Source organism: Carcharodon carcharias, chromosome 2 (genome assembly GCF_017639515.1).
Source record: "Carcharodon carcharias isolate sCarCar2 chromosome 2, sCarCar2.pri, whole genome shotgun sequence".
Classification (NCBI taxonomy): Eukaryota; Metazoa; Chordata; class Chondrichthyes; order Lamniformes; family Lamnidae; genus Carcharodon; species Carcharodon carcharias.
Window position 1 is genome coordinate 214,463,153 of NC_054468.1, and position 13,456 is coordinate 214,476,608.

The following is a 13,456-nucleotide window of genomic DNA, read 5'->3' on the forward strand; positions in this document are numbered from 1 at the left end:
GATCCAACTTGCCACTTTCCTTTGGATCCCATGAGCTTTTACTTTTCTGACCAGTCTCACAAGGGACTTGTCAAAAACCTTGCCAAAATTCATACAGACTACATCAAACATGCTACTTCATCAACCCCCCTTGTTTGGCCTCCTTCTAAGCTGTAAACATTCTGTGATTCTGTTCCACCACCAAAAATTCAAATTAGTCAGGCACAACCGCCCCTTAAAAACTCCATGCTGACTGTCTTTGATTAATCCGTGCCTCTCAAATGATAATTTATACTGTCTTTCATAATTTTTCCAATAATTTGTTCACCACTGAGGTTAGGTTGATTGGTCTTATTTCTCAGCTATCCATTCCTTTTTAAAATAACAATACAACTTTAGCAGTCCTCTGGCACTATGCCTGTAGCCAGAGAGGTTGGAATATGATGGTCAGAGCCCCTGCCTGGGATACATTTCATCCAGCCCTGGCGATTTATCCATTTTTCCTTACTATTTTCTCTCTCATTTTTTATCATATAATACTTCACACACCTCCTCCTTAACTATAATGTTGGCTTTGTCCCTTTGTGTTGTGAAAACCAAAGCAAAGTATTAAGAACCATGCCCAACATCTTTAGCTTCTACACACAACTTACTCTTTTGGTCTCTAATGGGCCTTACTCTTTACTTTTGCTTAAGTATTTTATAAGATGTATTTGGGGTTTCCTTGATTTTACTTTTTAAAAAAAAATTAATTTACAGGATATGGGCTTCGCTGGCAGGGCCAGCATTTATCGCCCATCACTAGTTGCCCTTGAGAAGATAGTGAGCTGCCTTCTTGGACCGCTGCAGTCCATGTGGCATAGGTACACCCACAGTGCTGTTAGGAGGGGAGTTCCAGGATTTTAACCCAGCGACAATGAAGGAACGTCAATATATTTCCAAGCCAGGATGGTGAGTGAGTTGGATGGGAACTTCCTGGTGGTGGTGTTCCCATTTATTTGCTGCCATTATCCTCCTAGATGATAGTGGTCGTAGGTTTGGGACAAAGGAGCCTTGGTGAATTCCTGCAGTGCATCTGCCAATATTTTTTCATACTCTCTCTTTGCTTTTCTAATTTATCTTTTTAATTTCATCCTGCACTTTTTATACTCCTTGATGCTTTCTGCAGTATTGAGCTCTGGCATCTCACATGCATTTTTTTGCCTTATATCCACCAGGCTCTAGGTGTGTGAATTCCACCCTGCTGTTTCAACCTTTGCCAAATCACATCTCAACTTAATAAAACTGGCCTTTCCCCAATTTAAAACTTTTAATATTGGTCTATCTTTATCCTTTTCCATAACTATACTAATTCTAACTGGATTATGATTGCTACCACTAAAATACTCTCCTACTGGCAGTCAGGGAAATGGAGTTAAGGCCTCAATCAGATCAGCCACAATCTTACTGAATGGTGAAGTAAGGCACCAGGGGCCAAGTGGTCTACTCCTGCTCCTATTTTTTGTGGTCTTATGTACCCTTTCCATTTGCCTAGATTCAGCCCTTAAAACTAAGTCCAGAACTGATTTCAAAAAGGAGACGTGGCAGAGCATTCCGGCAACACACTGATGCAACTAAAAACAGAAAATGCAACAAATACTGAGCAGTTCAAGCAGCATCTGTGGAGAGAGAGTTCAGAAAAAAAAGTCATATGCTTTTTCAAAACAGACCAATAATGCAAACTTTTTCCATAAAATTATACTCATTCAAATGTCATGATTAAGAAAAATCACATCACTGTATTCCTGCCGCAGCAAATGGAACACTCGTTCGGAATTGTGAATGGGCAACTCGAGCCACGGTGCGGCGGGTGGTGCCTGCTCGAGGTTTCCATGGAAACAGCGCCGCTCTTAGACCGGGTTCGCCAGCCGTGGACTTGTGTAATTCTATACGCGAACGACCGTCTACACTATGTCCCTCACCTCACCCCCCGCCCCCCTTCCCTTCCCTTTCCCCTTTCTCCTCCCTCAGTCCATACAAACACCTTTGCTGCGTCTTTCAGCGTGGATCGAGGGAATGCAAAACTCCAGACACCAATTCCCAGGCCCGGCCTCTCTCCGCCGAACCGTTATAAGCCACCCCACCCCCTTCAACCATAACAGGAGGAGTTGCCAGCAACTGCGCATGCGGGGTGCCCCCGAAACACAAGACAGGACCGAGCACGCCGGGAGTTGTAGTTTGTCGATGATGTCACTTCCCACTATGGGCGGGAAGAAATGCTCAGCCCGGTGGACTACAACCCCCGGGACGCCATGCGAGAGCTACGCTCTTCCCCTCCCTTCCCCCCCTCCCTGTGGTTACGCAGTTGCGGGTGGAGGGACATAAAGCACTGATGAAGTGGACGGCGCAAAGTGGTGTGAAGAAAACTTCAGCAACTCGGCGGAAAAGAGTGAGTGCTTGTCAAATCAGAACCCAGTTGCTGCTATTAAAAGGGAACAGGATAAAATTTTGATGTTTGGGGAAAAAACTCATTCGACATCAATGAATCAATCAATCGTAATGCTGCTCATTGATGGGCAAAGTTCTGGTGTGAAGACAATTGGATCCAGTTTTCCTTCATAGTTATTGCAAATGTTGTCTGTGTATTCCTGACTTTTTGTAAATACCACGATTGTGAAATGAGTGTGAGTGTTGTACTATCTCACGCTCTCGACTTGTACACAATCGAATTTGTTTTTTTAACTGAACCACGTACGACGCGGATGCTTCAACCAATGTCCGTCTGTTGTAGCTTTTCCGTTCCTAACTAAGTGACATGTTGAGAAAGGTGCAGAGCCCCTGCTCGGTGAGCATCTTCAGCACATCTTCCTGTAGTTTATAACCTTCTGGGATAACGCGGACAATTGAATTCTAAGAGAGGGAATGCGGTTCTCCTTTTAAAACATCTAATACTCCCATAACTCGATTTGATATGGAAGAGTTCATTAGACTTTGTCCTTCTTTGGACCAAGTTAAACGCTACTCTGATCCTGGTTAGATTTGCTGCTTCTAGTGGCGTGACGAGATTGACCGATATGGGAAATCCCTAAGGAATAACGGAATCCTCCCATTGGTAAATAGTTGGAAGTGGGCGTCTCTGGTTACCTTTTGCCCCATTTTAAAAATAATTTTAGATCACTTACTGATCATTCAAGTGAAATTTGATCGTATATTCTTCTTAGTTTCTAACATTTCTTAAAGCTTTGCACACAAGTTTATTTATCGTGTCGTAGGAAAGTACAGCCCCTCGTACATACAAACTATGCAACTTTCGTCTCTAAATGTATTCGCCAAAGATGATAACATTGCCTGTGAATTATGTAGCCATATGATTCCATATCATTATAGACTTGAACATGAAATCTAAAAAAGGCCTTAATATAAATACTATTGCAAAGAAAAGTCATATTGTTCTTGACCCAGTTGTGGTACAGCCCCTTGTAAATATGCAGGTCTGGCTGTCAACTTTTATCTTTTCAAGTGGAGTTGTATGCTCCTTGACTCAATATTTAAGTTAACGGAGGACATTATATTTGTAGACCAGATTAAATTGATCTGTTTTGGAAACCAAAAATAAAAAAAAAGAATTAACCAACCTTTGGGATACACGTATGTATCTCCGTCACTAAAGCTCGCAACGCAAATATACTCAACCAACTTGCAGATGTGAGTACAGCTGGCATTATTGACAGTAGTTTAATTTTTTGATGAACCCGACTGTACCATAAACTATTTGTAGAGGGTTTATGGGATATCTTCATCCCAATACTTAAAATTTTCTTCCGAACGTTATTGTTGTTTGGACCTAATGAAATTGTTAATAATTATTGGCAGCGTATCTCTGTAAAGAAGCTCGAGAAATCCAAAAGAAGTTCAGAGTAGGGATCTGCTCAAATGCTCACCTTTTCTTTCTACAGGCGATGTCTGACCTATGTATTTCTAGCATTTTCTAGTTGTTTCAGATTTTCAGCATATGAAGCTTTTGCCATTTCAATAAAGAATATTCCTGAACACCAACAGTTGAAAATATGCTTGCATCTTAGCAATCTTGAAAGTAACCCACAAGAGCAGTAAGAGATGAATCTTCCCAAAGTTGCAATATTAAATAGGGTTATAAAGAGTGAGAATTGTTTAATCTGAAAATCCATTAACATTGAAGCATGTGATTTACTGTATAGGCAGCAAACAACAAGTTAAGGTTCCCTGATCAGAATATATTTGCATGCTTCTGAAACACCCTTGTGAAATAAACGCACTAAGGTGGTGTTAAGAATTGACATCAGCTATATCAATGATGCAGTTATGTATTTTATGCATTTCGAGTTTATATAAAATGGTTTACATTGATGCAAAAACAGCAGTCTAACTCGGGAATCTGATCACGACCAAATGCATTAAAAATTCTCCCCCACGCTCCCCACCCCCCGAGACTTGTCAGCTTTCTGTAAATTGCAGTTTAATGTCAGTCAAAATGAAGACCCCTGTTCTTGCTGCCTCTTGGCGCTGATCCCATTGCAGGATAACAAGGATCTGCCAAGGGAGCATCACACAGTGATCTGACCAGTTTTAATCACAAAATGATGATCAAATTCTTTTTTGAAAACTGGCACAACCAGTAGGCTTTTTTGACTTGTGCAGTAATTTTGATGCCTTTCCTCACCATCACTGTTGATGAGAGGTAAATTGGTCCTTCTGCTGTAATGAATGTGTGACATTTGTTCGTATAGCTGTCTATACTCACAATTGACGCGTGGTTTATAGAGGAAATGTATAGTTAATTTTTGTACAATAACAACACTAGCATATGATTTTTCAGTGTGCATTGCAAACATAATTTCTTAAATTCTATTTTCTTATTTTATTATACCAACACCAAAATTAGAGCACTTGGTAACTTTGACCCAGTTTTGTAGAATAGTAGAAAGTATAGCTCCGATAAAAGTAACTGGCCACATTGCATGTGTGCCAACATTAACTGTTTAACTCAAACTATCCAGTCTGATTTCTTGATCCTATTTCATATCCTTCTCAAGTAGTTACAATCAAGGTCCAATAGTTTTATATAAGTGCACTTTTAAAATATATGTCATTACCTTGTACACGTCTTCAGATTGTGTGGTAACTGCGCCGCTTGTGGTAACTATTAATACTGAAGGTATGTGACAGGGAACATCCAATGTATGAACTTCTAAATGCACAATGTATTATGTGGTGAAGGCTTCTTTGGTAGTAGGATCACCTCAAAGGCGCTTTATAAGTCACGTGATCCAAGGACGTCCGCCGATGATACATATGGGTCGAAATCCGCAAGTTGAGATGCAAACTGGAGATCGCACCATCGCCTGCTGTTCGTCAAAATACGAAGTAACATCACAGCTCCAGTATATTGTGCAGCGGATGTAGTAGTAACCTCCACTTAGGCTTACTAGCAACGCTGTTATGGATCTTCAGTTGAAAGCAGCTGTTTTTGTGTCAGGCGCTTCGGGGACCCCTGTGCTTTGGTAACTATTATTATTGCTCTGTCGATTGGTGTCTATTTGGCGATAAATGCCTCCGGTGAATCTCTTGACAGCCTCTTCGGATGAAACGAATTCTAAAGAAACACCGAAAATGTTCAAAAATGAGAGGAGTGTAACCCAATGATAATTGATGTGAATGGAGATGAGCGGATATTAGAGATTTAGGAGACCATCCGGTCCCTTGAGAACCCTTCACCTAAGTAGTACAATTTGTTCCCCTACCGCTCTTTATCACTACATCTGTCTGTTTACCGGGAAATGGAAATAGAGAGATCTGTCACAATGGAAAAGTAAGGGATTATAGCCTTAAAGCGCAAAACCTGCAACTTTAAAACCATAAAGTGGAAAACTCTTTCTCTCTTGGTGCTAACAACATCCATAGAAAACATGACAATTGTCCCCATTGGATGATTGCATGCACCCTAAATATTTGCACATCCTCGGGCCGGGGGGGTGGGGGTGGGGGGGTCTGTTGTTGATATTTTATTGCCAACGTGCACATTAATAAAACATCATCTTTTCATCGAGCCTCCCCCCTCCTCTTTTGCAGAGTATTTCCGGTGACGGATTGAGCGTCTGGCGACGGCGGATTGAAACTACAGAGCAGAGAGAGAGAAGGCAAGAGGAGAAAAGCAGAGAGGGGGGGAAATGAGTGGGACTTCAACAGGCTGCTGCTGAACAAACTTCTCAGCAAATGCCAACCCACTAGCCTGCAAATCCCTTTATTCTTGTCTGAATAGACAGACGCGAAGGTTTTTTTTGGACTATTCTTTTTTTTTGTTTGCATTATTTTTATTCTGGAAGGCTGGAAGTTTCGAAGTTCAAATTTATCGCCCAGGGAGCCAGATGTCAGCCAACAGCAGCAACTCGTCTCCTCCCGTGTCGCAGAGATTGTTGCCGCCGGTGTTGCCGCTGCCCGCCTCATCGCCGACCCCATCGCTGTCCTCGCCCGCCACCGGGCTCTCTGGCCGCCTTTCCAACGGCAGCCTCAGCGCCCCGAGTCCCACCAATTCCCGGGGATCCTTCAACGGCGTCTCCTTCCTCCTACAGATCGGCCTCACTCGGGAACCGGTTACTATCGAGGCACAGGACATCTCCCTCTCCGCCGTCAAAGACCTCGTCTGCTCTATCGTGGACCAAAAGGTACAGTAATTCTATTATATAAAAAATAACGGTCCAACATTTATCTCAAACTAGCAAGAAGTTTTGTTTTGGAAGGGGTGTTCAGAGGTCTATCAAATCCTGGGGGGGGGGGGGGGGGGGGTGGGCGACTATAAAAATTTATGCTGCCAAAGTTCCTTAAAAGTTTCAATTCTGAACTATGAAATCTGCTTAAATCATGTTGAAACGACTCATAGATCTAACGGTTCTTTTTATATGGTTATAACGCAAGAGAAGCGACCTGTCAGGGCATGGTTGCAAAGTTCTCTTCGGTAGTTTCCTGATCAGCTTCACAACAATGTGGCGTGCCCCTCCCCAAAATTTGGTAGCAGCGACCTGTTGTACAAAAGGTTCATAATGGTTGCAGTCAGCCACAGGAGCTGAAATCATGTGGCTTAAATCACTAGAAATAATAACTAGGCAATTCATCTGATGTCAGAGGCAAACTACATTGTTATTGTGTGTTTATGTTTATGACTTGGTTCTTAACTTAGCCAATTAGTAAACCAATACAAGTGGTTACTACATTTTATATTGCTAATTTATAACTGGTCTGCAATACTCATTAATCTTGCACATGGTAAGTTTTTCCATATTTGTATAAAATAGTGCACTTTACTTTTGGCTATTTTAATATGGTTTTGGAGGACTACAACAGATATAGACTTTTGCTTGAAGCAGTGTGGTGGTCTTTACATTTTGGACTCTTGAATTCTGTGCAGGCTGGCAACTGCACAACAATCTCTTACAAACTAACTTTTTTGCTGGGTCAACTGCTTCAACAAGTATGCATAAAATGCTGGTTATTATATAATTGATTACAGTGAATACAGAGAATCTATTGTAGTAATTCTTCGATCATACAGTTAGTGGCACAGCATCCTTGAGAAATTAAAATTGTCTTTTACTGGAATATTTTAAATTCAAAATATTAACTGCATTAGTGCAAAATTATGCAAATCAGTCTGGCATTCAATTCCTTTTGAAGTATAGTTAAAGTATATAAAGTTATATATAATTGGCACATCTGTACATGTATTTGTTTTATAACTTTGTTTTAAAAATATACCTGCAGTATTTATCTGTTGTGTGTGAAAACATCAGTCATTAAAGTATGAGTTAATAATTAAAACAATATTAAGCCCCTTGCATTTGGATTTTAGGAGGTGCTTATTCTCTGCATTCCGTATTTTTTGGTATGTTTAATTTTGTCATCAATGGTCTCTTCAAGTGGGGTAAATGGTTACATTTAATTCCAGTTTGTTGAATGAAAGCTTGGTTTGTTGACTTTTTCTAAGTATATAGTGGTGCATTGTGCTAATTTTTTTAAGGTCATGGACATTTTGTGTGGTGGTGGCATGGTTGGGAGTATTTTACACAGAATTAAATGAAATCAACAAGGGGAAAGAAAAGGCCATTGGGGCCAACTGGCTTTTGCCAGTCACTATACTCCATGCAAGCTTCTTCCTGCTGTTTCTTTTTATATCTCTCTGTACCCTGTTCCGTTGTGTATGCATCAAGACTCTCAACCTCCCCCAATTTTACTCTCACTTCACCCATTTATATTAATGGTAAAACCTACATTCCACCTGATCTGTGAGCTTCTTGCTTCATGAGTTAGGTTAAAATTATCATCAACAATTCAATCTTTTGACCACACCACGTGGCAGCTCATGTAAACCAATTTCTCTTAAATTTATTATTTGATCTTTTAGTAGCTACAATTTATTTTGCTTTGTTCTGGCTTTTCCCACAAGTGGATACAGTTTTTCCACGTTCATCCCATTTAATCCCTTCATAATTTAGAATCCCCTCTATTTTGATAAAATCCTTGTAAATCTTGCCTGCACTTTCTCCAGTGCTTCAATATACTCTTTTTAACTTTTGTAGAATGGAGACCAGACCTTCACACAATTCCAAGTGTGATCTAATCAAAGTTCTGTATAAACTTAATATTACATTCCTGCTTTTCTGTTCATCAAGAAATGAACTCCAGTGCTTCGGTTGCATGCTTCATGACCATTCAACTCGTCGCTACTTTTAATGGCTACTTGTAGAGGCATTTATAATGTAATGGATTGACCACTTAGTTTGACTAGAAAATTCCAGTTTCTGTTGGGTGAAAATATAAGTAAAGGTTACTTGTTTTACTACCTTAGCATTCTAGAGAAACAAAATGTCATACTTCACCCACTTCTTTGGGTGGGCTGAATTAAGTTTCAGCCTGATTGGAAGTGTAAATTTCCCTATCATGGTGCTTCAGACATAATTCTCTTTTTCACCTACAGCTTCCTCAAATTTAAAATGCCTGTTATTTCAGTGATTGCAGAAAAGGTAGTCTTTAGCACAGACACCTACACACAAACATTATTTTAGTTGTGGAATCATTCCAGATATAGTTAAGGGTGATTCACCAAATATAAAATTGTCTTTTCCAACAGGAGAACTCTAATACACAATTAACTCTGTTTACCACTTTTCATGTAAGTGAGGGGAGGCATGCTTGCTACAGCCTGGTGCATGCTACATAAACCCGTGTGTAGGTGTAGGTAAAGGATACAAGTATTGTGGAATACAATGCTTTTGCACTTTTTGTAATTTTATGCATCAACCTGAATCACTGCTTATAATATGCTGCTATAAGTTTCCTGCAGCCTAAAATTTCCATCCGAAGATTAATTCCCTATTTTGTGAATCTACCACTTCTGTTTTTCTGAACAACTGTCAATGATACCATCAGTTTTGTGAAAGGGAAATCATTTCTGTCTACTTTGGAGTTCTTTGAGGATCAAGCAGGGTGGATAAAGGGGAACCAGTACATGTGGTGTACTTGGATTTCCAAAAGACATTCAATAAGATGTCACATCGAAGGTTACTCAACAAGATAAGAATTCATGGTGTAGGGGGTAACATGTTAGCATGGATAAGAGGATTGGCTAGCTAACAAGAAGCAGAGTAGGGATAAATTTTCAGGCTGACAAAGTGCTGTTGTTGAGTAACACAGGGATCAATGCTGGGGCCTCAACTACTTACAATCTATATCAGTGACTTGGATGAAGGGACCAAATGTACGGTAGCTAAATTTGCTTAGGTAGATTTCAAATATAGTAAGTTGTCAAGAGACAGTAAGAGCCTATAAAAGGTTTAGATGGGCTAAGTAAGTGGGCAAAAATTTGCTGGATGGAGTATGTTGTGGGAAAAATGTGAACATCGATTTTGGCAGGAAGAATATTAAAACAGCACATTATTTGAAGGGAGAGAGACTGTAGAATTGTATGGTACAAAGGGATCTGGGTATCCTGGTACATGAATCACGATAAGTTGGTATGCAGGTGCAGCAAGTGATTAGGAAGGCAAATGGAATGTTAGCCTTTATTCAAAGGGAAATGGAATATACAAATAGGGAAATATTGCTGCAGTTGTATAAGGCCTTGGTGAGACCACACCAGGAGTACTGTGTACAGTTTTGATCACCTTACTTAGGATAGAATAGCAAGAGAAGCAATTCAGAGAAAGCTCACTCGTCTGATTCCTGGAACGAGGGGATTATCCTATGTGGAAAGGTTGAGCATGTTGAACCTGTATCCATTGAAGTTAGAAGAATGAGAGGTGACCTTATTGAAACATACAAGATCCTGAGAGGACTTGACAGGGTGAACACTGAGTTTGTTTCTCCTTGTGGGAGAGTCTAGAACTAGAGAGCACAGTTTAAAAATTAGGGACCTTTCATTTAAGACTGAGATAAAGAGAAATCTGAAGTTTGTTAGTCTGAAATTCTCCTCAGAGAACAGTGAAAGCTAGGTCATTGAATGTATTCAAAGCTGAGTTAGATAGATTTTTGATTGACAAGGAAGTAAAGGGTTATGAGAGACAAACAGGGAAGTAGAATTGAGGCCACAGAGCAGCTATGTTCTTCTCGAATGATGGAGGTGGCTTGAGGGACCGAATGACCCACTCCTAATTCTTGTGTTTTTGTTTAGTTTGTGTGCCTACTGCTGGTAAGATATGGCAGACTGCCCTAATTCATGTAAGGTTTGTGTAGCTAGAATGGAGAAGGCTTACTGCCATGACTCTGTTGGACTCTTACACAAGTCTGAGAGTTGAGAAGGGCAGATGCCAATCAAGCCTGCTTCTATCACTTAGTCCCAGAATTGAATTGTGCCCCTATCGTTTCTCACTAATTTAAATGTTTAGTATAGGAGTTCTCAACATTTTTCCTTCTGAGGCGCACCATCCTGCATTATTAAAGAATTCCATGAACCCTCTAATACAGCACAAGTAATTTTTGTGTGTATGAAAATTCATTTTTCAATCAAACATTTATTGTTTTTGTTTTACATACAGCTTGACTGATGTCCTCCAGGCGTTTCCCTTGGACTGAGATTTTTCTCTCTTCACATTCCAGCTGACAGAGACATCTCGTATAATTATCCTCCTAGTCACAAGTTCTTTGTATCATAGCAAGCATTTTAAAAAAATGCACGTATGAATATGGCACTGGATGCAATTCTAATTTCCAATGTTACAGTAGACAGTTACTCAATTGGGGGAAGGTGGGGGTTGAGGGGTGAGGAGTGAAATGAAGTGCATAGAGTGCAATGAAGAAGAAACCAGGAGTGCGAAGAAAATGTTGACATAGAATTTTGTCAACTGATTTGATGCACATAATCTGGTCTATTATTACAACAATCTTTCTATATGTTCTTTGGTTCTTTTTGCAGACCCCTTGAAACCTTCTTGAGAATCCCTGGTCCAGTAGACATAAAACTTATTCTTCTTAAATGCACAGAATCACAAACTTGTTGATTGCCACTCTATTGAACTAGGTTGGAACTATTATTTCTTTTTGAAACTGGGTTTATTGTTTGCTTAAAAACAATAGCTGAAAACCAATGGAAGCCGCAATTTTTAGAACCCTGTCATCAGTTGCAATCATATTCATGTTAAATGTGAGTTGCTGCATGATTATTATTTTTGTATTGAGATTTTTTAACTTCATAACAGCATGTTTGGTTCACTTCCCTCACAAGTCATTACTTCTATTTCTTTGAAAAGTATTGGTATGAACAAGCTACTTTTGAGCATTTTTTTTACTGAAAATAAACTCATTCATGACATTAGTTCCTCTTTTGCCACATTGATGAAGCGGCATCATGGGTGCCCATGAATGTTCTCCCCGAGGCCCTTACAAGCATCAACAATGCAGAGAAGTAAGGAAAATGTCAGGTTCTCGTCCAGTTGTGCTCCAAAATGATTGAAATTCCTGACTGTAATGATGAAGTATGGCTATATTGGAGAGTTTGAGATTATTGATGACCACGGGTGGGAAAATAGTTGTCAATCTCACAGGCAGACTGAACAAACATGGTGTCATTAGCTCTAGGTTTGATGTAGGACTACATAAACCATTTATTCTTTGAACTTCAGGTTTGTACATTAAAGCTACCGATTGTCACTAAAGAGTGTAATAAAAGTGCTACTCATTAAGTAATTGTACAATTACAAAATGATAAACAGTGCAACTTTTTATTCTGCTTCTTTAATGTGTTTTGAAATTATAAGTATTGTCCTAATAGTACACTGTTCAGTACATTATAGCCTGGTAATGTATTGCTGCCATGGTCTTCTGTAAATGTATTCATTTAAGTGACTCATCTGTTTGCAAAGAATGCAATTGAGCCCAGTTGACCTTGAACAACACTCATTGCCCCTTTGTAGAATTTTACAGTGCATAAGGAAGCCATCCAGTCCCTTGTGCCTGTGCCAGCTCTCTTTAGGGTTATCCAGCTTGTCCCAGTAATGAACAAGGCTAATGGAGTTTTGGCTATTATCTTGAGGGTTGAGATGCAAAAGGGAAGAAGTTATGCTTCAGTTATACATATCCTTAGCCATATGGAGTACTGCATTTAGTCCTGGGCACCATAGGTCAGGAATGATGTACTAGTCTCAGAGACCGAGAATTATGATTGACATAAACTCACACTAAATCCAGCACTTTTATTGAGAATTTTAGACAACAGTTTTATTTAAATCATACAGTTATCCCTCAGGTGGTCAATCTGAGATGACTGCAGGTTGCTTAGGAGTGATCTTGTACTGAGATCTTCCTGTTTGGCTCTTGGGGACTTGTCTTGTCGCTATGTCTTTCTTGGGCATTGCTATGTGGGCCTTTTCCAGCAGTTTACATACAGAACTGTTTTTGAAAGCGCTCATGCACAATCCTCTTTTTTGGATGTGAATTGGTTAGTTGGCTGCACAATCAGCTGTTGGTTTGTTAGCATATTCCCGAGTTGTCATCCATTGGCTTAGCCATACAAGGACTTATTCTTGTCCTGCTGTGATTACCTGTTTGGATTCAATCAGCCTCCACTGATTTCAACCTGCTGTGATTAACAGTGCTTTTCTATTCAAAATGTTCTATTCAATTCAGCAATATCACTGCAATTAACAAGTATCGAGGTAATTAACAAATATTTCACCCAACCAGTTTCCACCTAACAAACTGCTCTGAACTTGTAGCCAGTCCGTTAACCCTTTCCTTACATCTTGGGGGTACAGTGAAAGGTTACCAAAAAGATACTGTGGCTTAAAGGGTTAAACTATGCAGCATGAATTCTGATGGTTTATTCTATATTAACTGGCTTGTACTTCCTTGGGTTTATTGAACTTTAATTTGAATATTGATCTTATTGTGATATTTGGTAATAAAGCAAGTATTTCCTCAAGTGCTGGAATTCAGAACAAAGGGGTACAATTTTAAAACTAAAACTGGTCCATTT

General features: G+C 39.8%; 1 protein-coding gene and 1 long non-coding RNA gene across 2 annotated transcripts in view; one reads left to right on the forward strand and one right to left on the reverse strand.

Moving 5' to 3' along the window:
- Positions 1–5,236, reverse strand: part of LOC121275048 — a 58,273-nt gene extending 53,037 nt beyond the window's left edge. Inside the window, exon 1 of the long non-coding RNA XR_005942349.1 lies at positions 5,091–5,236. This is a non-coding gene — a long non-coding RNA (uncharacterized LOC121275048). The remainder of the gene's footprint in view (positions 1–5,090) is intronic.
- A 135-nt stretch (positions 5,237–5,371) lies between these two features.
- Positions 5,372–13,456, forward strand: part of prkd3 (protein kinase D3) — a 410,491-nt gene continuing 402,406 nt past the window's right edge. The window contains exons 1-2 of the mRNA XM_041182404.1: positions 5,372–5,498; positions 6,067–6,659. Of these exons, the coding sequence (XP_041038338.1) occupies positions 6,363–6,659 (297 nt within the window). The 5' untranslated portion in view covers positions 5,372–5,498; positions 6,067–6,362. The remainder of the gene's footprint in view (positions 5,499–6,066; positions 6,660–13,456) is intronic.